This window comes from Galeopterus variegatus, unplaced genomic scaffold (genome assembly GCF_000696425.1).
Source record: "Galeopterus variegatus unplaced genomic scaffold, G_variegatus-3.0.2 Scaffold2495, whole genome shotgun sequence".
NCBI lineage: Eukaryota > Metazoa > Chordata > Mammalia > Dermoptera > Cynocephalidae > Galeopterus > Galeopterus variegatus.
This window is the reverse complement of record NW_007728606.1, coordinates 275,509-302,820: the sequence shown is the minus strand read 5'-3', so window position 1 is coordinate 302,820 and position 27,312 is coordinate 275,509. Positions and strand designations below refer to the sequence as shown.

The 27,312-nt window shown below is 41.7% G+C and overlaps 1 protein-coding gene across 2 annotated transcripts in view; it reads left to right on the top strand.

Moving 5' to 3' along the window:
* ATG16L1 (autophagy related 16-like 1 (S. cerevisiae)) overlaps positions 1-27,080 on the top strand; it is a 40,574-nt gene extending 13,494 nt beyond the window's left edge. The window contains exons 6-19 of one of the 2 annotated variants that reach the window (XM_008581962.1): positions 3,773-3,838; positions 6,565-6,651; positions 7,283-7,339; positions 7,554-7,604; positions 8,223-8,325; positions 11,093-11,198; positions 15,115-15,185; positions 16,648-16,719; positions 21,764-21,884; positions 22,161-22,266; positions 24,456-24,605; positions 24,704-24,751; positions 25,725-25,826; positions 26,860-27,049. In XM_008581962.1, the coding sequence (XP_008580184.1) occupies positions 3,773-3,838; positions 6,565-6,651; positions 7,283-7,339; positions 7,554-7,604; positions 8,223-8,325; positions 11,093-11,198; positions 15,115-15,185; positions 16,648-16,719; positions 21,764-21,884; positions 22,161-22,266; positions 24,456-24,605; positions 24,704-24,751; positions 25,725-25,826; positions 26,860-26,953 (1,234 nt within the window). In that variant the 3' untranslated portion in view covers positions 26,954-27,049. Of the gene's footprint in view, positions 1-3,772; positions 3,839-6,564; positions 6,652-7,282; positions 7,340-7,553; positions 7,605-8,222; positions 8,326-11,092; positions 11,199-15,114; positions 15,186-16,647; positions 16,720-21,763; positions 21,885-22,160; positions 22,267-24,455; positions 24,606-24,703; positions 24,752-25,724; positions 25,827-26,859 lie in introns of both variants that reach the window. The other variant, XM_008581963.1, reaches the window with a different exon arrangement.
* Positions 27,081-27,312: the final 232 nt, after the last annotated feature.

Below are 27,312 nucleotides of genomic sequence, written 5' to 3'. Positions count from 1 at the left end.
AAAGATTGAATTAGAAAAAGATTAAATTTTATGAAGCTGTTCAGGCTCATATAAAAATTCTGATCTTGCTGGTACTCGAGAAGACTATAGTCCAATCTCATGTGAATATGGATGTGAAATTCCTAAGTCACATACATTGGTACATTTTTTAAAAACTCACTGCAGTCCTACTAGGATTTATCCTTGGAATTAAAAGATAGATTATTGGGATATAATTAAATATATCACATTAGACAAGAAATTATATGCCCATTTAGTAGATCCCAAAAGGATCATTCTGGTCAGTCCTGATAAAAACCCTTAAATGGGGAACAAAAAAACCTTTTTAGTACAAACACCTATCTCTGACCAGCAGCCAATAATGTTCTTAACAGGGAAGCCTCGTGCCTTTACATTAGGAATTTGAATCTTTGTGGCATGAAATGTATGTGTTTAAAAGCTTCCCTAGAGAGTCTAATACATCCATGGTCAAGGTCCACCATTGTACATACACTCCCATTAAAACCAGCAAGAGCAGAAGGAAGGGCCCACCGCGTCCAATTCTTAGGGAAAATCTCTTCAGACATTCTGGCCAAACTCAGATGTGACTCCAAACCTAGGGTGCACTGATGGAAAGAAGGGACGTGAATATCCACCTAGAAAACCTAAGAAAATCAACTGAAAAACTATTAACAAAAGTTCAGCAGAGATTAGAACATTTTTTTAAATCCCATATCAGTAGTTCAGGATTTGAAGAGATTATTCTGGTTAATCTGAAAGAATGAATAAATGACAGTAGGAGAGAGTCTTAAAGAGTAATGATGAGCACTGGCCCTACCAAATCATATATTCCAGTAGAGTTAAAAAGCTGTATAAAATGGAAGCCCTCAAGATAGAAGTAAGTGACTGTCTATGGTGTATTTTATGAAAATAGGAATATTGGAGGACTTTTTAAGTGTGAAAGTAATGAAAATAAAGAGTGGACTGTATAAAAATATTATGTTTCTTACCATCAAAGAACACTAAAACAGTAAACTAGGAAATGTTCTTTTAAAATAAATATCCTTGATATAGAGTCAATATTGAAAAGGTGAGCACTCAGACAAGTGGGCAAAAGCATAAGTAGTTCATAAACGCGGAGATGGATGTGGTCAGTAAACAGCAGAAAGGGCCGACAGGAGGCAGGTGCCAAGGGACTTCTCCCATTTCCGATAGAAAGCACGTTCATGCCACCTCCTGCAGGACACTGGTGGTGAGCAGGAGCCTGAGAAGTGTTCCCACTTAATGGCCTTCATCCTAAGGAAGTGTGAGGACTTGGTTGCAAATATTTTGTTATAGCACAATTAGCAGTACATCTCTTGGGAAATAATTAAATTGTGATATATTCATACAGTGGAATTTTTAAGAATACTTAGTGATATAAGAAAATGCCTAAAATTAATACAACTGAAAATAGGATATAAAATATTTTTGTACAACATGATCCCATTTTTGTATTTTTTTTTAAAAACAACTGAAAATAGGATATAAAATATTTTTGTACAACATGATCCCATTTTTGTATTTTTTTTTTTTTTAAAAAGAAGGAATTATATTGTTAATGGTGTTTGTTTTAGGGTGGTGAGGTTAGGGTTTTGTTTTTTCATTTTATACTTTAATGTGTTTACTAACTTATTGACATTTCTATGCAGAAAAAATGAGCTGTCTTTTCTGTACTCTTCCTGTTTCATATTTACTTTAAGTCAAATAGTTTGGCTTATGCTGAGGAGTTGTTTGGCATCACAAAGGTGGTGAGGAGCCCAGGGTTAGCAGGCAGCACTAGGTTGCATGTTCACTGCATTGAGAGGCTGGGGAGGGGGGTGCCGAAGAAGAGGCCCTGAGCATCGCTGTGGACAGGGAGGATCACACAGGTTTTCTAATGAAAGTGGCATGGGAGACACATCCTATACCTGCCCTTATATCTTATTCCTCCTTTTGAGGACACCTAGGAACATGCACTTGGAGGTATCATCCTGTGATTGCAGATGTGGGGCCCGGGGAGTCTTTTCTGACTTCGCTCAGATAGTTCCTTTTCCTAGAAGCCTTCCCTCTTTACCTGCTTCCTGCCAGTCCCCCAGCCTAGATATCTCTCCTCTTCCTACTTCTGGCAGCTTTTGTTTAGCTGGGTGGTGACGTAGCATACTCTTGTGAAACAGCTCTTCGTGTCCTGCCTCCCTCCCCAGGCTGAGGGATGTCCCCACAGTCAGGCGTAGTGGCTGCTGCCGAAGATGCACTGAGGGAATACTTGAACTGTCAAAGAAGAGCCTTTCCTTTCAGCCATACTGATGAAGGCCAGACTGCAGGTGACCTAGGTCAGTTTTTTATCCCCACTTGCAGATATGGGATCTGAAGTTACAGAAAGGAGCAGGTTTCAGATAGTCTGCCAGCAAGTGCCTTTCCTGTAGAATAGTATTACTCCTGTTCTCCACAGTGAGCTCCTGGTTTTCCTGCAAAGATAGTTCATAGGTTGTTTCTTCCAGCTATGAAAATTTTGGTAAATTGTATTTTTGGTACTCCAAGTAGAAAATCAAAAGTAAAATGCACTTTTTCAAGCTACCCCCACATCCCTTCTCAAGATTCTGATATGCCACCTAGAGGACGTTCCCTGTTTTGAGAAGTCACTATGGTAGAAGCTTAAGCAATTTCAGAATTCTTAATTGGAGCTCAGTAGCAATGCTAGAGGTCCAAACTGGGGTCCTCCACATAGAGGATTTAACCATAGCTAGAGGTAAAATTGCCAAGGAAGAGGGAATGAGGTTTAGGTTAAAAACTAGGGAGTTCCTGAATTTAGGACTTGGGAAGGAGAAACAAAAAAAGATTCTGACAGGAGGAGAGAATGAATGAGACTGTTGACCATGTTATAATTTTGCCACAGCCAAGACTTCTGTGTCTAGCTTCAGTAAATTGAAATTATGTATACTTTAACAGCTCAGGAATCTCACTATACCTCATTTTCCTCATCTGTAAAATGGAAATAATAGTACTTACCTCAGAGTTGTTATACGAATTAAATGAGTTAAAAATCTATAAAATACTGTTTGAACAATGCTAGGTACAAGTAAGTCCAAAGTGAACCTTCCCTGTTATTATTCATGCTGTTGGTATGTTAGTATAAGAATATTTGCTGCAGGGCCGAGCCCGTGGCGCACTCGGGAGAGTGTGGCGCTGGGACCGCAGCAGCGCTCCTGCCGCGGGTTCGGATCCTATATAGGGATGACCGGTGCGCTCACAGCGCTCACTGGCTGAATGCGGTGCGGCCGGTCTCAAAAAGGACAAAAAAAAAAAAAAAAGAATATTTGCCGCTACAGAAAACTAACTTATGACCATGATTTACCCTCAGTAAAGAAGCACCTTTCTGTCCCAAGAGGCCCTCAGTCCTGACAGGCAGAAGGCCTTCTCCCCTGCTAGTTCACTGCTTTTTTTTTTTTTTTGGGGCGGCTGATCAGTATGGGGATCCAGACTCCTTGACCTTGGTGTTGTAACACCACGCTCTAACTAACTGACCTAGCTGGCCAGCTTCTGATTTTTCTGGTAACAAGATCTCTCCTCCAGGCTTTACTCTGAAACCCTTTGTAGTGGGGAGCCTTACTGATGTTATGGGTTTGGGTTTGAGACTTTGGCTGTCTTTGCCCAGGGTAGTTGTTATTTTAAAGGCACTGAATATTCCAATGTGTTATTAGAACTACTAGTTTTTGAGAGTCCAAACCCTGTGCTTTTCTGAAGCAGACATAATAATGGGCTTTTTTTTTAATAGGAGGCGGCAAGCCCGGCTACAGAAGGAGCTTGCAGAAGCAGCAAAGGAACCTCTGCCGGTTGAACAGTAAGTAGAGATAAATTGATCAAAACTATGCTCTTAACAATTTGGCTCTTTTTAAGTCGTTTTATAACGTTTTTGTTTCTATAAAACCATTTTACAGATTTTAGAAAGAAAACTGAAAAGTTGTAGGTAGAAAATAAAAATACATAATTCTGTCACTATCCCGAGGTACCATTTTAGTTATGTTTTGGTAGCTTCTGATTTCTTACTTACAAATAATGCACTGAATATGGTCTTTGACCATACGTTTGATTACTTAGTTGGGGTAGATTCTTGAAAGTAAATTTGGTGGGTCAAAGCTTTTGGAACATACTGCCAAATTACTTTCCCAAAAGTTCCTGTTTACTCTTTTCATGGGCTGTGAGTGTGAATTCTGACTTCCTGCACCCTGCACACATTAGCACTTGACAATTCGAATGAGCAATTTTCTGCCTCTAATTGGGCCTGTCGTTATGTATGCTGAGCTGGGAGTTCTCTTTCTCTTGCTTTCATTTGGTTTGTGACTTTAGTTGGAAGTTTGGCTGATCTTTGAAGCATAAGTGAAAACTAAGGTGTCGGGCCAGCCCGGTGGCGCACTGCTACAGTGCGCCGCTTGGAAGCGTGGTGGCGCTCCCACCGAGGGTTCAGATCCCACATACAGACCGGTTCCCGCTCACTGGCTGAGCGAGGTGCGGGAGCAACACTGAGGGTTGCGATCCCGTTGCCGGTCCCGGTCCAGTACGGGGGCGACACTGAGGGTTGCGATCCGTTGCCGGACACGGAAAAAGGAAAAAAAAAAAGAAAGAAAGAAAACTAAGGTGTCTTAGAACAAAAGGAATTGAATCAATAATTCTGGAGCTCTTTTTAATCTGCTTACAAATTGGGGTGGGTGGGGTCTTCCCTGAGATTTGAAGCTTTGTTTTGAGAGTGGTGGGTATTTTATTAATAAAATTCCCTTTGCCCTAGGATGTTTTTCTTTTGAAATATGTTTTGAAATTGTTTTAGAATTACAGTCCACTATTTTTTAAAGGGTTGGGTGCTTCCTTATAAGTGATGGGCAGTGGTTTAAATTCAGTTAGGAGTCATCCACCAACAAATGTCTTAATAAGAAAACAAAGGTTCTCGTACCAAGCCTTTGCTTTACATGTAGGGTGTGTGTGTACCATCTACATGCTCAGATGTGGAAAATCTGAGGCTTTGATAAAATCTCTCAGGTGTATTTTATCAAAGCCACAAAGTAAATAAATGGTTGACCTGGAAATGAGATTTGGTTCCTTAAAAATAATAGCTAACAAAGATGTCATTTGTCTGCCTCCTATTTGCCAAGATAACCAGGTGACTGGGTATGACATGATTTAGATAGGTCGAGCATCCTGCCCAGGGTCACACAGGAAGGGACTGAGCTAGGATGCAAACCTAGGGGAGTTTGGCTAGGGGTGTTCTTAATCTCTGTGCCTCCCTAAGAGTGAAATTTTTGGGTCAAAGGACATTTCGTCTTTGAAGGGTTTTGATAACCAGTTGGCAAATCCTAATATTTTCTTGTGGTCCTGAGCCTGTGCACAGTGCCAAGTACTTTATGATCATAAAATTCTGTCTTAAATAGAGCATTGTCATAGCCTTAGCTCATATTTGCTCCTCTTGCCATCTTTGTGATTCTCCGGTTGTCCTTGTTTGAGTGCAAGTGACTCATAAACCTAGATCTGTTTGAAAGCCAACCAAGAAGAAAGTAAAGCATAGGCCTTATTCTCTTTATTTAGGCCTGCCTTTATTCTCTTCTAAATCGTGGCCAAGAATGTGGTACAATTACACGTAATCCTAGAATAAATCGCCAAGGAAAATAAATTTACTTTTAACTTGGTTTAACTTGCTTGGTAACAAGTTCTTAAGTATATATTTACATAATCAGATAATTAACCATGAAAAGGGAAAAATCTTGCTTTCAAGTTCTTGCAAATCCTAACAGTAGGTGATGAAGTCTTGGGTTATTACATTTTATTATTTTATTTCTCCATGAGGATTGCAACTCAGTAGGAGGTCATTAAGACCAAAATAATTACCAAAATAATAATACCAAGTAATTATTTCCTTCCCAAGTAAGAAAGACATGACCCATAAAAATGTGGAGGATCGGCAATTCCAGAGGTGCTTTGCATCCGGAGGGATAAATAACAAAAGGAGCATGTTCCTATGACTTGATAGTATTTAAAGTAACATTTGAAACTAGGTTGTTAATGCATTCGTTGATTTCCTGGCCCTTTTAGCAATCCCTTCTTCACCTGGATTCTTCTCCCTACACTGTCATTTTCCTGTACTTCATAGCTACCCCTCACTTTCCTGTGAGCCCCTCAGCCCCTGTCTCGTGGCAACTGCTCAACTGCAGCCCTTAAGCTGTGCAGCTGGTTTCTCATGGGAAGCTCTGCCTTGGTACTGGTTATGTGGTTACAGACTTAGACCATTATCTCATTGCTTTCCAAGTGGAAGCTGTGTTTACACCTAAAAAGATCAAAAGCTCACCTTTAAAGTTATTCTCAGTTGGAGTTCTGGATTTGATTTGAACAGGTTAAATGTTTCTTTCAGTGTTTCCCAGAGTGTTGCAGCTCTTCCTTCTTCTCCAGAGAACCCTTAACCATCACTGTCATAGACAAGTCCCAAGGTTGTGTGTGACTGGAAAATGACATTGGCATTTGCAGCACATGTTCATCACCAAGCTCCTGTTTAGCAGAATCAGAGACTCTTGGCCTTCTTTCCAGGGATGATGACATTGAAGTCATTGTGGATGAAACCTCTGATCACACTGAGGAGACTTCTCCTGTGCGAGCCATCAGCCGAGTAGCCACGTAAGTAGATGGCTCTGGGCCAGGAAAGGGGGGGCTCAGGCAGCGATTTGACAGAACACATTTGTGGACGCGACAAAAGTAGTCAGTCAGATGCACCCAGACCCCTGAGCCCCCAGCCCCTCTTACACAGCCATGGAGATGTCCTGTCTTTCTTGGCTCACCTCTATGTAATGGGAGCACCGGTGGCCCCTCACATTTCTAAAAACAAAAAATGTAGTGGCTTACTAAAAGATGGATAGTTAAACCTTATTAAGCAGAATGATTATTTAGATCAATTCCATAGGGCTTGGAGATTACCCCCACCACTGCCTGAAGCAAGACTGAAAGAATGGGAATTGGTTATTAACAGGCAGAAATTGTTAGGTCAGTTAGATAATCTCCTTGTCTAAGGCTTTATTTCCAGGGAAATTAGGGAACCTTGTTTCTTTGAAAACTTCTAGGCTGGGTTTTCCCTTCTACCTTCCCACTGTTTTCTGGTGGTTCAATACTGTGTTGGGTTTCTCTCAGCTGGGTTTTGGGAGCTAAATGGGACGCATACTCCCAGATTACCTGTTTTTTGGGCTGTTTTTATTGATTGGTTATTTGGGCAAAATGTTTCTAAGGTTTAAACCTATCCTCCCCTCCTCTTTAGTAAGCGACTCTCGCAGCCTGCTGGAGGCCTTCTGGATTCTATCACTAATATCTTTGGGTAGGTTAGAAGACCTTCACCTTTCCTTTTTAAAATGTGTGTAAATATACCTAAGTATATGTACATAATTTATTTTTTAAATGTACACCAGAATTTCAGTGGTGCAGAGTATACAGATGCCTTAATTTCAGCTTTTCATTTAGCTTCTCCCTTTTTTCCTCAACTTACTTTCTCTTAACCTCACTGCGTGCTGATCTCTGGCCTTTCCCTTTAGTCTGTCCGAGTCTCCCCTTTTGGGACATCATTCATCTTCTGATGCTGCCAGGTGAAAATATTATCCTCTCTTAGCCCAGCATGTGAGTGTGGGTTGTTGATAATTATGCTGATCACCGCTTGACTACCCTCAATCATCAGATGTACACGTGCTAACCAGGATGCTTTGCATGTTCCTAGGAATGCAGGTAGCCCTCTGAGCAGAGCAGTCAGGTTGAACTCTTTGTAATCATGCTCTCGTTGCTCTTTCTTTTGGCATGTGTTTTACTCCGCCTTAACCGCAAGTGTATGCTGAGGCTGATTGTAGCTAGGCATACAAGTCATCTTAAAATAGTTTTGCAAAAATACCTCTGAGCTAGTCGTTACTTAAGTTTTGAGAAAGTTTCCTAGCAGTTTTTTGACTGGGTAAGTGATTGTTGTTCAGAATTGCTTTTCGTCTTGAGTTTTAGAGTCCATGAGCTAGTGAGCAGGAGAGTAAGGTATGTGCTGACTCTTTCCCATTGTCATTTGAGTGAGGATACTTCTGATTTTGTAAATCGTTCCATGGTTGGAAGGGTCTAGGAGGGAAAAAGCTGTTGCTTAAGCAGGTCATCTGAGTCATTTCTGACATTTTGATGAACAATAAACCTGTGCGATGCTGTCTAATATGTGCCTTTATGTTATTTCTTAGGAGACGCTCTGTCTCTTCCCTCCCAGTCCCACAGGATAATGCAGATACTCATCCTGGTTCTGGTAAAGAAGTGAGGGTACCAACTACTGCACTGTATGTCTTTGTAAGTATGCTCCATCCCTCTGCCCCAAGCTTGGTGTGGTAACAGCCTGATAATGAAAGGACCCTCTCTGCGGCTGCAGCTCAGGTCTCCATTGTTTCACTTACATCAAGGTGTTACACCTGTCGGCTCTGTCGGCTATGAGAAATTGATATATTTTGCTCAGCTTCACAGAACAGAATTTATTACAGTCATCCTCTGTAACACAGAACTGGCTGAAAGACGGGATTGGTAGCATGAGGGATGGGGCAAGGGAAAAACGAATTAGGGATGGTGAGAAATTGGACAGTAATTCATGCAATTGTTGTCACCAGTTGGCTCCAATTTAGAGTGAGATTCCAGCCAGTGGTCTGTTTTGGAAGTCCAGTAGGGCAGCTTTTGGTTTTATGAATTATATATCTCTATTTGTATGACTTCCAACCATTAGAAACCCATAATTGGAAGCAGGAACACAGTCCTGGGCAGAAGCCACTGTAACACCAGTGCTGTCACCTGGAGTTCAGAGCTGGGTCCTCTTACGCTGATGGATAATCTGCATCCCAGCTGAAATAATTGAGCAGAGCACTGGGGAGGGAGAGGGATAGAACCCAGAGAGTTGGGCTGACTCTGGGATTGGCCCTGGAACTGGGTGGGAGGGTGACTTAAAGGAGCCAGCTTTCAGAGGAGGTAAAGACTTGCTGTAAAAATGGGATGGAATTTATTATATAGGGGGAGCTTTCGGTTCCAGGCCTAAGGAGGAACTTTAATAGTTAGGTATTTCCGCATCATGAACTGGCTGTTGTAGAGAGTTCTGCTTTGTAGGAGGAGTGGACTGGGGAATGGCAAGGCCCCTCCCCATTCCCACTGTGGCTCCACCTCCCAGAGGTCGATGATGATTGGTAAAAGGTCTGATTGCACTGCATGTCACAGTCCCTTCCTTGCCCTCATCTCCCAGCAGCCCGTTTTTCCCCCTCCTATCACATTTAAGTCATGTGTATGGGATAATGGAGCAGCTGATAATTTGGGATTCTGTCAGTGCGTGTTTCTGAGAGTGAATGGTTCACAGCTGACGAGTATCCAACAGAAGCAATTACACAGGAGATTGACGAGTGGCGGGCATGGGTGTGATGGTGCATGATCTCAAGTTTTCAATCTGAGACCTCCTAGGAGAAAGAAGCTATAAAAAAGAAAAAGAAGGGAATTGCGTGGAGGTAAAAAGTTTGGTCACCTGTTATACAGATTTTCAGTAATGGGACACAAGAGGGAAAGTGGGAAGTCAAAATACCAAAGTGATGCTTATTTCCCAGTCAGTTAATAGAGTAGCACTCTTGGTAATATTTCAAGCATCTTATTTCTTCATCCCCAGGCAAATGTGAAGACTAGATTTTGTCTTCCCAGAACAGCCTTCTGGGCGAGTGATTAATGATCCATTTAATGATATTAATGATCCGTGTTTTCCACAGTCTTTTTTTTCTCCCCCTCTCTATTATGGAAATTTTCAAACATAGCAGAAGTAGAACAGTACAAAATACAGCATCCAGTCAGGCTGCTTGCATGCAGGCAGGTAGCTTTATTATTAGCACATTTGCCAGCTCACACACTTTTTTTTTGGTAGCTGGTGGGTACAGGCATCCGAACCCTTGACCTTGGTATCATTACAGTGGGCTTGTAACCACCTAAGCTTACTGGCCAGCCCATACACTTTTGCTGGAGCAATTTGAAGTAAATCCTAGACATTGTATTTCATCTAAAAATATTTCAGTATCCATGATCCTTTTAAGGGAGTAGGTTATAGTGAAGTCTATTATTTCCTCTTCCCATTCTAAGATGGGATGCTTTTGTACTTGGTTCCCCTTCTCACCCTGAACACAGATGCCATCTTTTCAGGTCATGTGTTTCAGTATTCATGCCAGTCTCAGAAATTTCCCTATGAAGAATTTAAATTCTCCCAAGTTAACAAATTTTCCTCCTATTGAAGTGCCTACCCATTATCAGGTACAGTCCTGGGTCGCAAAAATCTTTATTGTAGATGATCAAACTGAAGCTTCAAGAAGTTAAGAAACTTGTCAGAGGCCACATTGCTAATACACACTGATGCCATAATGTTTCCAGAAAAGACTACATAGAATCCCATTATAGCACTGATTGATGTCTACTAGTAGGACCAGCATCTACTTCTGTTAGGACTCATCATGAATGCTTTATCATGATAGGCCATGCACTGGGCATTATTTAGGTACATAGTATTTAATAGTAATTAGTAGTAAGTTAGTAATAAGTAGTAAATCTAATAAGTAGTATTAATTTAATCTGGACCAAAAGAGGCAGTTAATCCTAAGCTTACTTTTAAACTATTAAAAATCATTATACGTCTAAATGTCATTACTCTTAAGAAATGAAATTAATGCAGAGACAAACTTTAGGCAGTTAGTCTACACAGATTTTGAATACTTTTTGAGAAAGTTGCATTGTATTTAAGTAGATGGAACTGGAACTGTAAGAATAAAATGACAGTAAAATCTTAGGAGACCCTGGGCTAGGAGTCTAGTTTAGTTTAGGATTGGATCCACCTGTGTCTAAGGATTTTTCCCTTGAGTTAGGCATTTGGTGGAACTGTAAGAATAAAATGACAGTAAAATCTTAGGAGACCCTGGGCTAGGAGTCTAGTTTTGTTTAGGATTGGATCCACCTGTGTCTAAGGATTTTTCCCTTGAGTTAGGCATTTGCAGTGTTTGTGTCAGGCTCTTGGGACAATAATGATTAGGTATGAAACAGGGTGCTTGTCTTGCAGGATGCACACGATGGGGAAGTCAACGCTGTGCAGTTCAGCCCAGGTTCCCGGTTACTGGCCACAGGAGGCATGGACCGGAGGGTCAAGCTTTGGGAAGTGTTTGGAGGTGAGAGCCCATGGGGGAGTGTACAGAAGGAAGCTGTGTTGGTGGCATCTGGTTGACTTTGCTTCCAAGCACTCTTTGAGCTGTTCATCCTCTCAAAACATATAATGTTTTATTTAAGAAATCATCTGACCAAAGCGTTATTACCATTTCAGCTACTCTTTACTTCTGAGTGGATGTTTACTGATTTTCCAAGTAGTGACAACAAAATACTGTTAGGTTATGGATATGTTTATTTTAGTAAGTGTTCCATAATTTTTCTCAAATATATGCTAATCAGAATGTCTTGTAAAACAGTATCATTTTAGAAAGAAACATAACATATAGTATGGTTTTAGATGGAGAATAAAGCTGCGGTCACAGACTGTGTAATTAAACTATACATTAAGCTGTGTATGTATTTAATAATGGCAATGGCAGTAGCCTAGGAAAAAAATGACTGAAATCATATCTAAGTTTGAGAAAAGAAAAGAGAGGTGATATTACCTAGAAAAAAATTTTTGTTCTGTTTTGTTTTTGTTTTTCTGACCGGTAAGGGGATCGCAATCCTCCGCATGGTGTGGTCAGCACCACACTCAGCCAGTGAGCACACCAGCCATCCCTATATAGGATCCGAACCCATGGCCTTGGCGCTACCAGCGCCACACTCTCCTGAGTGAGCCACGGGGCCGGCCCTAGAAAAAATATTTTTAACAAACAACTTATCAGACAAAGGGCCTTAGGTCAAGACTCAGTCACTTTGATTAGATCTTGTTTCAGAAATGATCTTAGGTTATTCATAAATGGTATGGCATTAAAGCATTAAAACAGGAAGTGGAAGTTGATGAAACTGGCTCGATTCTGAAGCTGCATCTCAACATTTTTGAGATTCAGTTAAATATGCATATATTTTTACTACGGTAAAGTCAAGGAATAAGGCTAAAGGTTTTTATAGGAACCACTTTATCAGATTTCCATAGCTGTAGCACATACATTATCACTGTCTAACAATAAATAACTCCAAAGTACCTTTGTCTGTCTTCTTCCATTCCTCACAATAGCCCTGTGCGGTTAGAAAGGTAGGTATCTCTCCTGTTTGACAGATGAAGACAGTGAAACTCAGAGACACTACGTGATTTACCTAGTTGGCTTACATGGCTAGTAAGTGATTTACATGGCAAGTGTGTGATGGAGCGAGGACTAATCTAGGTCATATGACTTGAAATCCCATGCTCTTTCCACTAAAGCCTTTTCTTGGCTATAGAGCAACTACAAAAGCATATGGGTTACTGCTTTTGATGTTCATTAGGGCAAGAGCAAACTAGTAGTGCTTTTGTCAGTAGTTAAATCCCTGACAGTTACAGGAAGTAACTGAAATGAAAATTTACTGTTTTGCCCAGAACAGCATGTTAGCTTATGAACGATAATGGCTGAAGCTGTTATAAAATAGTAATAAAGCCATATCATAAGAAAAGAAATTTGGGAGAATTTGGTTTATAAAATCTAAGCAAATAGTCTGTTTTGATTATGTCATTGGAGTAAATAGAAATGACAATAGAAATATTTCTGTTACTCCTTGGTCGGTAAAAACACCTGTAAGAAAATTAGAGGTGCCAATCTTTAATTCTAGTAACAGTGCTACTGCTGAAGAGGAAGTAAACGCTAATCAAAATGAATACTGACATAACTGGTGCCAGAGTATAATTTGTGTTAATAAAATCAAAAGTTTCTACTGAGTCTACAGAAGTAACATTGAATATTTGGCAGCACTTCCTGTAGTTTTGTGGAACAAATATCATTCTTGTCGTTACTAATTGTAGGGCTTTTCTCCCAAAAACAGCTTTTTCAGTCTGCATGGTTTTCCCCCTGGGCTAATATTTTCTGAATCTTGGAAGAGGCCAAGTCCAAGAGACCTTTTATGAACAAGTTCAGGGGTCCTGTTTCTTAACCTTTTAAAATTATCAGAAGAACGGAATTCTCCACCTAGTAGGAACATCTGTTCTTGCTCATTTTCTCAGAAGCACCATTGGATATTAATTATGTAAATGCTGTTGACATAGCCTCCCTTAGTACCTTGTGGGTAAAAGAGCTTTAAAAAGGTCTTTGTTCTTTTTAGATTGGTCTCTGATGTAGAATAGCATTCATTGATCATTTCTTACTTTTGAAACTGTTTTAGGTGCCAAGCAAATAGACCAATATTTTGGGCATAAGCCAAAGAGATATTTCTTAGAATGTGCAGTGAATTTTTGTCTTTAAAGATCTCATCTAAATAAAGTGAGACCTTAGTTAGTGGATGTTAGCCTTTTTCAACTCTTTTGAAAATCTGATGAAAGCTAGGATCTAGGAAAAGACATCAAATAATGCTCTATTTTGCAAATAAATTATTGACCAGGCTGATAATCCATGCCCTGAATGTGTATGACAGCTTCAAACCAGTATTCATACCATCCTGACTTCCAGTCCTAATCATTATTATTACTACCTAGGAGTACTGAATAAGATAAAAGGCTATTTGTTGAAATGTTTCCCTGTTCTGTGCTCCTTTTTTATGAATTTGATTACAATGGTTTCCTAATTCTTAGCTTGTCTATATAGATCATCCTTAAGCTACCCTTTTAAAAAGGAACTTAATCAAATCATTGAGACTTTTTATCTTCTTAGTTTGTAGTTACATTATTATAGAAGTTTCTGTGTGGATGACCAAAGCTGGTCTGAAACAGGGCCTCAGGTTAAGTGCCATTGGCTCTGTTGGTGAAGGAGGATTGGAGTAGGGCTGAGGGGTCACTGGCAATTAGTTGGCTTGCTAGAATTTTAAGTTCATGGAGTAAAAGTGTAAGGACAAATTCCAGAAACTCCAAACTAGTTTTATAGGCATTCTAATGACTAGTCAGTTAAACATAACTAATAATATTTCTTTTCAGACCTTAACAAGAATTATCACACTATGGATTCTGAAATGTTGATGGTCAGTTTCTACAAAAGTGATAGTTAAGTTGACACAAATACAGATCAAATTCAAAGATTTATTTAAGTAAATTAGAAAAATTTACTGAGAAATAACTTTGAAATGTTGATGGTCAGTTTCTACAAAAGTGATAGTTAAGTTGACACAAATACAGATCAAACTCAAAGATTTATTTAAGTAAATTAGAAAAATTTACTGAGAAATAACTAAACTCAGTCTCTAGTTTGATTGACATGCTTTATAAATTTTTACACTTATCTCTTTGTAAAGGGAATTAATAACTAAATTTCTTTTCTTTTTTTTAAGGGTATTTTTCATTGTACATGTTTATGGGGTACAGTTTGTTGTTTCAAAACATGCATATATTGTATAATGATTCAATCAGAATAGTTAGCATATCTATCACCTAAACATTTATCATTTCTTTGTGGTTGTAACATTCAAGGTCCTCTTTTCTGGCTATCTTGAAATAGACAGTACAATATTATTAGCTATTGTCACCCTAGAGCACCAGAACTTAATTCTTCCTATCTAACTGTAACTTTGTACTGGTCTAAATTTCTTAAAGAATAGCTTAAGAATGCATGTGCAAAATGGGTCAGCATTCACTTAAACATTCATTGTTCTTAAAAGTGAACAGTAGGGCCGAGCCCGTGGCACACTCTGGAGAGTGCGACGCTGGGAGCGCAGCGGCACTCCCGCCGTGGGTTCGGATCCTATATAGGGATGGCCGGCGCTCACTGGCTGAGCGCGGTGCACCCGGTCTCAAAAAAAAAAAAAAAGGAAAAAAAAAAGTGAACAGTATATTTTGTCTATTATATTCTGTTTGTCCTGCTGTTTGATTCTGTAAAGGTGCAGGAAAGCTGCTGTTTTGACAGTGTAATTGGCCTCCGTTATATTTCTGTGTCCTATTTTAACTTATTTATTGGCTTTATTTAGCTTTCTGTCTTTTCTCAATCTTTTCTTTTTATACAGACAAATGTGAGTTCAAGGGTTCCCTTTCTGGCAGTAATGCAGGAATTACAAGCATTGAATTTGATAGTGCTGTAAGTATCTAATATCCATGATTTTAAGACATATGGTTCTTGAAATTGAAAAGTCACTTATCTGATTTCTCTGCCATTCTCTGTACCTTAAGTGAAATCCATGTTAGAAAAAGATGTAAGTGTATTACAGGATTAATTGGTATATCAACTCTGGGTTTTTGTTTATGCATTAGGCTTGTGGTGTGACTTAGTACTCTAATCCTATTTAATAACCATGTTTTACATGTTTAGATGATGTATTTTAGGGGCCAGTATGGTCCCTACCCTTGGGGATTTGCCATTTAAGTGAGATTGACGTGAAAGCATGTAACTGCAGATCATTCTACTAAGGTTGGATGGAGATGTGTGTGGAATAGAATGAAAACACTAATGAGGGAGCAGTTCATTCTGGAGCAAGGCTTAGGGAACAAATTATGACATTTCAGGCAGGTCTTGAGGTAAGTAAAGGGTTAGGTGAAAAAGACAAGAACAGACATTGCATGTGGAGAGAAGAGTTGGTAGGACTGATGCAGCAGTTGTGTGAGGCAAGGGTAGCTTCCTCATCTCTCAAAAGTCCTCATTTTCATTGTCATCTCTGAGGAGGCTTTTGCACATTCCTGGTTGGGCTGAGGGTACTTTTGTGTTCCTACAGCATCATGCAGACCTATTCTGTGGAAAGGTAACTGTCCATATCTGCTTCTCTTACTAAACTGAGAACTCCTTGAGGATGAGTGTCTGGTTTTAATCATCTTTGTACCCCAGCACAGTGCCTAGACTTTTTGGTTCTTTATAACTGCTCTTTGAACTTAATTGGAGAATGTTAAGGAAATAAGGTTGGATAGTTAGGTGTGCGTCAGAGTGTATGTTGTGTCAGAGGGTTTAGACTTCTGTAAAGCCATGTGGAGCCATAAGAGGTTTTTAAAAACAGATGTGGCATTAAATTCTGGGATAACCGACAGTGCTGAAGACTGGATTGGAAGAGGCAGGTCTGCTGTGGCCTAAGCGTTCGGTGCTTCTACAGACTTGATCAAGTTTCAGGTTTGGGCTGAGGCAGTGCGGGTAGAGAGGAGAGGGTCTAGCTGACACACCAAAAGAGAACAGGTCTAGGATAGTGATGGTTGGGAGAAGAGGCAAGGGAAGAGTCAGGGGTGCCTCTGAGGTTTCTGGCTTGGACAGTATGTAGAGGACCGGTATTTGCTGTTAATGAAAGTGGCAAAAGGAAGGGTGGCAGGAGAGGCTGAGTTCCATTTTGAGCTTGAAGTATCTGAACATTCAGGTGAAGTCAAGCAAACTCAGGAGACAAGTCTGAACTTGAAGCACATTGATGAATTGACAGCACACAGGGATAATAGTTGTTATTCAAATTAGGTGTATAGTTTTAAACATCTAAACCTTCTTAGACTTGATTATTAGGAAATTTGTATTGCGTGAACTGAATTCCTCTATTTTGACTGAAAGTTTTTTCTCTCCTTTATTCCTATAGGGATCTTACCTCTTAGCAGCTTCAAATGATTTTGCAAGCCGAATCTGGACTGTGGATGATTATCGATTACGGGTAAGACCCAACTTTATGTGGTTATCAAGGCACAAAATGTAGAATATAGCAGATGATTAATTAGGGGACTTGTGTGTGTTTTCCTGAAAATCATACTTGATGCACCCTGCCCTTTCCTCCTTGGGAAAATTTGTTTCCACTTTGTAGTCTTACTTTCTCCAAGATTCTGTTTCAGAGTATTTGCAGTAGGACCCTCATATTTCCATAAAAGACTTGGGATACGTGAGAACTAGATACTTTTGGTAGATACCAATTTTAGCTTATTGTCACAGGTTTTAGCACCAGCATATGAACTGATTCTTATAAGCCCTTACCTCACAGAGTATAGCTGGAAGTAGGATATAGAAGTACATGTGGGTGTACTTATCCTAGAGGTAAAACAGTTCTGAAACAGCAAAAACTAGAACTAAGACACAGGTGTCAGAGAAGGGAGAAAAATGGGATTGGATTTGAAGAAATCTGCACTTGAATCTAAACTTGCTGCACAGTCTCCCTGGCATGCAAGATAAAGACCAAAACCTGATGGTTGTATCACTTTTGTTCTAATGGAGAAAAAGCATATAGCTTAATTCATGGGGATGTTTTTCTCTTAATGATTGAAGGAGTTGTCACAAAAGCTATCATTAAGGCAAAGCTATTGAAAGATATAGTGGAGGATAAATTTGGCATTGGCAGGCATTTTACCCAAAAACAAGTTTGTCATAGCTGTTTGTGTTTCAGCCTACACACAAAAACAAGAGGGCATGATGTTAAGGACTTCTTAAAGACAAATCTACAAGGAGGTGGGGTGGGGGGGCTACAGTAGGATTGTCTGTTAGGTAGATTTCTGGTGTCTGATTGGGTGCTGTAGGGATGAAGCTAGAAGAATCTTTAGAAACATGTAGTTAACTTATCACTTAGGCTTTCATTTTCTTGAAAGAGCTATATGTAAGATTATCAGTATTAGATGCTAGCCAATACCTCAAGGGTAGTCATTCTTAACTCTCAGTTGAAAGAAGACCCAGGCCTGAATGTGCAAAGTGTGAGCCCTGAAGATGACCGAGGTGTGTGTTGTGAAAGCTGAAGAGCCTGCCTTGAGTTCTTGTCTTGGTGAAGGACCAGGGAGTGGACTGTTTGAGAGCCTGCCACAGGTTATATCTACTCAAACACTTGAACGAGTTTTCAGCTGAAGCCTTACAGTTACGAACCATAAATGTGGAAAAGACAGCCTAGCCAGTACTAATGGCTACAGTGCAATCCATCCTTTGGTATGCTATAGTTTGTTAACCATTGATCTTTTATTGGATATTTAAGATGGGGTTGAATACTTATGCAATGGTTAATTTGCTTAAAGGAAAAGGAGTGACTTCTGTGGGTTAGACCCAGTTCTGAGCTATATTGCTATACTGTGTATATTAGTGCTTTTTTTCTTTTTTAAGAAGATGACTGGTAAGAGGATCTTAACCCTTGACTTGGTGTTGTCAGCATTACGCTCTCCCAAGTGAGCTAACTAGCCATCCCTATATAGGGATCCGAACCCATGGCCTTGATGTTATCAGCACCACACTCTCCCAAGTGAGCCATGGGCCAGCCCTATATTATTGCTTTTAATCCTGAAGGAAACCAGGTGTGAGGTAGGTAGATGAGGAAACCGAAGCTCAAATAAGCACCCCCAAAATGGCCAAAGGTCACACAGTTAATAAATGATAAAATTTGAATTTGAATTGAGGTCTGTATTCAACTGGTCTGGATCATTCTAGACTGAAATGAAGTGAAATTGATCAGTTATTAAAGAGGGACCTACAGGACCTTCCTTATATTAGGCTCTTGGGGGAGAAAAGGAAGCTGTTGAGGAGTCAGCTAGTTGTGCAAGATGGCATTTTTGAATTGGTAAAAGAGGAGTTTTGTATGGGTAGGCATCAACTTTGGGTCTGAAATAACAAGAAGGGGACCTGGAGGCAGGAAGATAGACCTAGAAGACAAAGGTTTGTGATATTGGGAAACTTTCCAAGTGAGCCATCTTTCAAAAGTGGGCCTGAGTCTCATTAGAGAGGGTGCCCTCAGTGTGCAGGAGCCCAGGCATTCGCTGCTGGGGCTGCTGGTGCCCACGAGATGGAGGCTGATGATGCCGTACTGCAGCTGTTGCCTCTTTTGCCACACTAGTTGGCTTTGACAGCCTCTGGCCTGCTCATAACCATGTCCTGTCCCTAGGTAAATGTGTGAAGGAGATCAGGAGGCCTTTTCTTCATACCCAGAGAACTCTTGTGAAAATCTTACCTTGGTTTGGGAAGTAAAATAGGCTCCCTATGGTAGGAGGCTCCGGCTTCTACTTAGAGACCCTAGTTAACAGATGATGTTGGAGGACATTAATGGACTGTCCATCCTTGTTCGGAAACTCGCAGGCATAATCCAAGCCCTGGTCAGTTTCTCCTTAGCTCTATAAGATTTGATTTGAGGAAGTGAGTTCAAGAACCCACCCTGCTCACTACTTCTCTAACGGTGGTGTGGAGAGTGGCTTTGGTGAGGATCAGCCACTAGATGATGGTTTTTATTTCAGAAACTTCCTCAGCAAGTTCTTCATTCTTCCAGGATCGTAGTCTTTGGTTGGTGCTAATGTTAGTTGTGTGATTAAGGCATTATTTGTGTTAGTTGTATAATTAAGGCATTATTTGTGGTTGGTATGTGGGGTCTGCTGTGAGGCACAGAGGGAGCCTGTGCAGAGCCCATTAGAGAAGAGGTAGGGAGGTGGCAGTGAGCCTCAGGCAGGGCTGGCTGTTTCCACCAAGAACAAGAGGAGCAGGGTCTAAATTTTGTGAAGAACAAGCTGATAATACATGCAAAAACCAGGCAGTAAAAATGTCCCTTTCTTTTATTCCATTAGCCCAGCAGTTTCTTCCTGGAAATGTCAGGAGAACACAGCTATTGCACCATTCATTGCAGTGGCATTTGTGAAAGTGACTTAGGTGTCTGGGGAGTTTTTATTAAATTACAGTCTCACCTCTTGAAGATTATTTAGCTAGTAATTATGAAAGACTCTTAAAGAAAGGGAGATGCAAACAGGAAGAGAACAAGGCCACCAACCTTGTTTAATCCTTTCTAAAACAGTGCAAGGAGATGATTCCTCACTACAGGTGTTACAGAGACCCAGGGTGCTCAAAACCAAATCAGTGAGGCCCCAAAGCCCAAGCATTCTCAGCTGCCACATGAAAAACTGCTTGTGCTATAAGGTTAAAAGAGCAATGGATAAATTTTTAGGAAGAATATAATTGCAAAAAGATTAACTTGTATTTAGAGTATGCAAAAATGACTGTATTTGCATGGTCCATTTATGAGTGATCTTTTTCCTAAGTTTTTGGAACATGACTTTATTCTTATAGTAAGAAAGAAACAGTACATGTACACATAACTTTGAATTTTTTGGTAAAATAATTATTTATTAAGAATTTAATTTACATAGCATGAGAGGTAACCTACCCAAGTTTTCTGTCTCTCCCCATGATTTGTACAGATTGGATGATTTACACTGAATGGAATCATAATTTGTGTACTGTACTTAACGTAAGTTTTGTTGCTATAGATTTCTTGATCTTACCAGAAGGATCAATGGAAGGTTTCCATGCACCTACAGCACAACTTGCTGCGTGGTTGACAGCAGTTGTAAGATGCTGGCTCAGTTTCTTTCTTTCTTTTTTTTTTAAAAGATGACTGGTAAGGGGATCTTAACCCTTGACTTGGTGTTGTCAGCACCATGCTCAGCCAGTGAGCAAACCGGCCATCCCTATATGGGATCCAAACCCGGGGCCTTGGTGTTATCAGCACCACACTCTCCCGAGTGAGCCACGGGCCGGCCCAGGCCCATTTCAGAGAGGTTTAAATGTGGAATAAATGAATCTTACAATCCATACAAACTTCACCCATTGAAGAAAAGTATATGTAGCCCTAAGTTTTCTGTTCCTGTGCTAAAGTGGAGTTGCTCCACTGAGAATAGAGGACAGATTAATTTCCAAAATTTTAACAATAGATATTTAATGCTGAACTACGAGGTCTCACTTTTGGGAGTCAGGACTGGAACCCAGAAAGTTAACAGTTGTAGTATAGAGTCTTTCACAGGCATTTTTTTTAATTGGAAAGAAAACATCAGTGAATACCTTCTGAGCCTTTGGGGTTTATACACTTAAAAATGTCGATCCCACACTGAAAAGAGGTCAATGATGAATAGTAAAAGGTCTGACTCCCCAGATCCCCTCCCTGCCTCCTCACCATCCCCAGCCGCCTCTTCCAACAGGCTCCAGTAGTGCTGTGATGGGCAAAAGGGCAGCTGACACTCTGTGATGTCCCCGTTCAGTGTTCTTTGTTGAGCCCAAGGAAGACACAGTGGTTGGCATCCGACAACTTAGTCACAAAGGGATTTGATTGTTGGGAGCGCTGGTATCTGTGGTTATGATCTGACATTTCAAGCTGAGACCTCTGATTGAAAACCCCTGGGGATTTTAATTGTTTGTTTAAAGAGTTCTGATGTTTCCTTTTGTAAATTATGCCTGTGATGACCTTGTCTATTCTGCCTTTAAATAGGGAACTGACTTTCAGCAGCCCTGGGTAAAATTTAGGCTTTTTAAGTTTTTCAATTTGTTATAGTTCAGACTTATAAAAAAAGTTGCAACAGTACAGTCAGGTATCTGTAGTAGAGCTGATTTCAAAAGGGTCCTCCTGCTGTCCCTCCCTTTTTTTGAAGATGTGGAGGGTGGCACATGAAGTTTGCTGTTCATAATGCTGACTTCTTAAAATTGTTTTAATGTTAATTCGAGTAGAAGATTTATCCTCTTGGGAGTCTCTGATAGCTACTCAGCGGGCTAGAAATGCTGCTGGGCTGAAACTGCTGCATATGAAACATACGGCCTGTTTGGTTGAGACTCAGTGGATAAAAGGCTGCTTCATGTCTTTCCCCTTTGCCTTCTCATTGCTGCATCTGGGTGTTCCTGTCGTACCTCGGGGCGTTTTGAGAGTGGCCTCCTGCGGTGGGCATGTGGCGCCCCAAGGCTCACCCTGGCTGTGTTCTCTCTCCTAGCACACACTCACGGGACACAGTGGGAAAGTGCTCTCTGCTAAGTTCCTGCTGGATAATGCACGGATTGTCTCGGGAAGTCACGACCGGACCCTCAAACTCTGGGATCTACGCAGCAAAGTCTGTGAGGAAATCAGTCCCTCTGTGTGTGTGTGTATGCCTAGACATTAGCTGTGGAGGGGTTTATTTCCACGTGAGAGCCTGCATTTAGGATGATACAGTTTGATTTTCAGGCATGGTTTCATATATTCAGAGGGGTGCTGAGGTAGTGACAGTTTTTCTTGTTTGGGGCTTCATTTCAGTTAGTAATTCTGACATCTCTGTGGTTAGATGTAGCAGTGTTATGTACACAGCCACGTGGGTCCCTCTGCTTGATTAATGGTGTTTGCTTTTCTTTCAGGCATAAAGACAGTGTTTGCAGGATCCAGTTGCAATGATATTGTCTGCACAGAGCAATGTGTAATGAGTGGACATTTTGATAAGAAAATTCGTTTCTGGGACATCCGGTAGGACACCCAAGAGCTTGGTGGGGAGGCAAAATCTGTACTTACTAGAACTGTGGTGATGTTTTGTATATGGGTTGTGTTTTTAAACCTCAGAAAATGAGCTCCAGTATACCTTTTTATTATAGCAGTTTGATATTCTTTACCAGGAAGTAGACTATTGAGTTCATTAATCATTTATTGAGCGTGCGCTATGTACTAGGCACTTTACTAGCTGCTAGATAAGCAAAGATGAACAAGATACTCTTCCTACCTTTAGGTAATTAAAAATGTAATAGGGAAGACAGACAGAAGTTAGCGAACAGCATGCTGAAGCAGAGTCAGGCACCTTCCTCCAAGTATGTTAAAGAATGCCTTGCAAGGTTAATCTGGAGAGGCGAGGAGACCTCACAAGGAAGAAAAGCCACTCAGACATTCCCAACCAGATCAGCAGAGCAACCTGATATGTCTGACACATGACAGGGAGGCAGAAAGGGGGCATGTGGACCAGTGAGACTAATAGGGTGGGTTGGGATCAGATTGCCACAGGCTTTATAAGCCATTTCCAAATGACTTATTCCTATAAGCCATTGGTGTTTAGCAAGGAAATGATTGCTTTGCAAGAGTCTGCTAGATAACTTCAGTGGCCCTTTTAGAGGGCATATCAGGGAGCAGGGAAATCAATAAAGAGTCAGTGAGGACCTGAATGTAGGGCAGCAGTGGGAGATGTGGAGGACAGAATTGATTTCAGGGAGAATTTGGACAGGGTTTGTTGACAGGTTGGATATGGAACATAAGGAATGAGGAAGGGAAGAGATAAAGCAAGATGGAGAGTAAATGAGGACAGATTAGGAAGAGGGTGTAGAGAATGTGTTCAGATATCGACATTAGTTTGTGATTTCTAATAGACATTTGGAGAATTTTTAAGAGGATGGAGGTGGAGGAAAAAATCAGGAGTTCTTGATGGACAGGATGGATTCCTCCAAGTAGTAGTCACATGAAGCAAGGAGAGCTGGCCAGAAATGGAAAGGAGGCCGGGAGAGACCTGTTGTTAGCCAAGGTCGGGAGGAGGAGAGTGGGCGGTGGCAGGAGAAGTCCAGTCAGGTGTGCTGGTTGGGTAGGCAGTGGGTAGAGTTAGTTGGTGATCTGATTGAATAGGGGCAGCTGGGGCAGAGGCCCAGTCGCCCAGCAGGGTTGTGGAGGGACATGGAAGTGAAGGACCTGTGGTCTTAGATGGTGCTTTGAAACTCAGCATGGCACCAGGAAGGTCTGACCCATGACTGCATGACACCACATCAAGTTTTAGTCATAACGTTTAGTGACCCTCTTTAAACCCGAAGTTGGAACTTGAAATATGGAAGTAAGTTTAGAGTTAAACTGGATGTTAGAAGTCTTTTAGTCCACCCCCTAATTTGACAGATGAAGACCCCAAGTCCCAAGGAAATGGAGTAGCTTGCCTCAAGCCGCATATTTAGCAACAGTAAGATAAACTCTTGCTTAGTTAAGGTGTGAGGTGGAAAATACTTTCATCCAAAGCTTACAGTAGGATCTTTATGGGAGGGATCAGCACCTCCTTTGACTGAGTGTCACCAACAGGGCCCTGCCCAAGGTGACTGTTAGCTGGGCATGAACTGGGACACAGAAGAGAAGAGAGAGATGCTTAGGATGGTGACGCTGCCCTGGACTCCCCAGTTGCACGTCTAGAATAGCCAAGCTCTGGTCTGAGGGCCCTGAGCTGAACTTAATAGGGCGGGACACCTGCAAGAGGCTACAGCAGTCAAGAGAAGGCAGCCCAGGCCCACAAACTCGAAGTGCATGGCAAGTTTCTCTGCCAGCTTCATCCAAATTTGAAATTATATCATTGAAATAATACTAACTGGATAGTAGCCCTAGGTAGCTCGTGCTAATCAGAAGCTCTGATTGGTGATTATTTTGTCATTCCAAAGATAGGCAAGGAAATTAATTCTTACCAAAGTCAGAGTTCCAGTACTCAAAACTACTACCGTAGAATCTGTTGATGGGAAAGTAAAGCAGTCACTGAGGTTATTATAAGGCTAGAAACATATTTCCTGCCCTTAAAGAGTGTTGCATTCTAGTTGAATTGCAGTGCTTTTTATTTTATTTTTTCCTTCATGGCACAATATCTTGGTTAAAATGGAGAAGTTCTGACCTTTCTATGTTACATCTTCTCAGGTTTTCCATTTCTCTCTTAGATCAGAGAGTATAGTCAGAGAGATGGAGCTACTGGGAAAGATTACTGCCCTGGATTTAAACCCAGAAAGGACCGAGCTCCTGAGCTGTTCCCGTGATGACCTGCTGAAAGTTATCGATCTGCGAACAAATACTGTCAAGCAGACATTCAGGTACCTGCGGGCGGCGTGAAGACCAGAGGCCTGGCCCTGCTTTCCCTTCCAGAGTGGCCTGAGCTCTCTGGGTAACAGTGCCCTGTTGTTTGTTTCAGTGCACCTGGATTCAAGTGTGGTTCTGATTGGACTAGAGTTGTCTTCAGGTTAGTAGTGAGGCCTGCCCTACTCGACCCCAACTTGGTTCATCTCAAAGGTTAGCACATGGGCATTTTCCCATTGGGGATATGGAGCTAAAGTTGTTCAGTGTCTGAACCTAAGTGTCCAGGTTTGAGCCTGTAAGTTCACTACTGGAGGTTGCCCATCAATGTGTTCCTTTTGTGATTACATGAACGAGTGTGCTTTGTGTAAAAAGGTAATGGTTGGCTGGTTGCTTTGTTCTGGGTGAGCCCGTCAGGTTCTCCTCTCTTCATTCATTTACTCAAGAACTATTGGAGAGCTTTTAGGAAAGGGTGGGAAAGGCTTGCAAGCCCTGGGGTGGAACTGAATGGGCTTTTCATAGAAGGGCATTCCAAGGTGGCCTACAGTTCCCTCTCCTCATTCTCCCTTCTTCCATGTCTTCTCCCAAATTCGTACACTTCTGGGGTCAGTTCCTTTTTCCTTTCCTACGCTCACTGAACCACGTAGCAAGGCGGTCCATTACCTGAAACCCTTAGCTATTTGGGGGTTGGCTTTGATCAGCGTGTGTATGATGTTTGCGTCTGATTGATAGTGAGGGACTTCGAACCCCAAGAAGTAAGGGGGTGGTGCTACCCTTCATTAGCTGGATGAGGCCAAAAGAAGAATCCATTACCTGAAACCCTTAGCTATTTGGGGGTTGGCTTTGATCAGCGTGTGTATGATGTTTACGTCTGATTGATAGTGAGGGACTTCGAACCCCAAGAAGTAAGGGGGTGGTGCTACCCTTCATTAGCTGGATGAGGCCAAAAGAAGAAGGTAGAGCACGCTTGGCTGTCACCGTCATGAATGGCACACATTCTGATGTCTGGTTATGCAGACGAACAATCATGTGTGACTCTTAAGTGAGGAGTAAACGTGACTTCTTGGAACAAGGGCCATGAGGGTGCTGAATTGTGGATGGGAAGTTGACAGCTTTTCTTCTCTTACTATGTTCCCTAGCCCTGATGGCAGTTATGTGGCAGCAGGCTCGGCCGAGGGTTCTCTCTATATCTGGAGTGTGCTCTCGGGGAAAGTGGAGAAGATTCTTCCGAAGCAGCACAGGTAAGATAAACCTCGTCAGCCTCTGAAGTTGTGAGCAGGGCCTTTGACTTCATCCCAGGGATCATGTCCTCATCAGGCTTGGACCTCAGTTGGCCCCATGAGGGCCATGTCCACTCACTTGCTCGGCTGGCTGTGAGCTAGGTTAGTGGAGAGAAGCTGGGGCCACTCACACAGTACAACAGACAACAGTTATTACACAATATTCCAGGTGGAGCAGTTAAGAGTGGTGACCATTGAAGAAAGGGTTAGACACATTCCCTGTCTCTCTCTCTTCCTCCTTCCCCTTTCTACTCTCCTAACTCTGTCCCTCCCTTTCTTTTTTGTAAGTGCCTTTTGTCAGTAAGTTGACTTGTTCTAAACACTGAATTTTATGTCTTTTTTATCTTCCACCAGATAGGCGGTCCCCAGAGCCCTTTTTTTACCTTAGCTTCAAGCCCGCCTGCTAATTAGAACACAGACACCAGGTTCCTCCAGAACCTTCTCTCACTGCCCTCAGGCAGCACCCTCCACCACTCTCATACCCAACCAGCACAGGCTCTCCTGACTCTTCAGGCGCATGTGTAATGTCTCTCTCTTCCTAATTCACTCAGAGCTGCTCCCTTAGCATAACCTTGATAAGGCTTGACTGCTAAAGAAGCCAAACTCCTTTCATCCCAAAACTACTTAGTGGGGCCGGCCCGTGGCTCACTTCGGAGAGTGTAGTGCTGATAACACCAAGGCCACGGGTTCGGATCCCATATAGGGATGGCCTGTTAGCTCATCGGGTGAGCGTGTTGCTGACACCACCAAGTCAAGGGTTAAGATCCCCTTACCAGTCATCTTTTGAAAAAAACACCAAAAGACAAAACTACTTAGTGAAATACAACACAGGTTTTAGTAAGTCCTTGCCTGTGAGTGGGTGCAGTACCAGAGAATAAAATGAAAGTTGGAAAAAGCCTGACTCCCTAAATGCATGTGAGTCTGGTGTTTAGTTTACTAAGGCCCCAACCCAGATGTTCTGAATCTTGATGCTCTTCTCATCTCTCCTTTGAAGTTCGTCAGTCAACGCGGTGGCGTGGTCCCCTTCCGGCTCGCACGTTGTCAGTGTGGACAAAGGATGCAAAGCTGTGCTATGGGCACAATATTGACGGTGCTCTTGGGGCTGGGAGAAGCTCAGTGCCCTCCTCAGGAGAAACACATGGACTCCCGCAGCTCTGTCCTGGCAGGAGGTGTGTTGGTTATAGCTTTGACCTCGCAGAGAAGAGCTCAAGCCATGTACACAGTGGCCTTCCTTTGAACGAAACACATGGACTCCCGCAGCTCTGTCCTGGCAGGAGGTGTGTTGGTTATAGCTTTGACCTCCCAGAGAAGAGCTCAAGCCATGTACACAGTGGCCTTCCTTTGAACGGGATGTCTGAGAATTTTGACTGAGGGCTGTAATGGCCTGGAAGAATAACACTGAAAAAATCTGACACTGCAGTCAGCTTAGCAGAGAGTCAGATTCTTG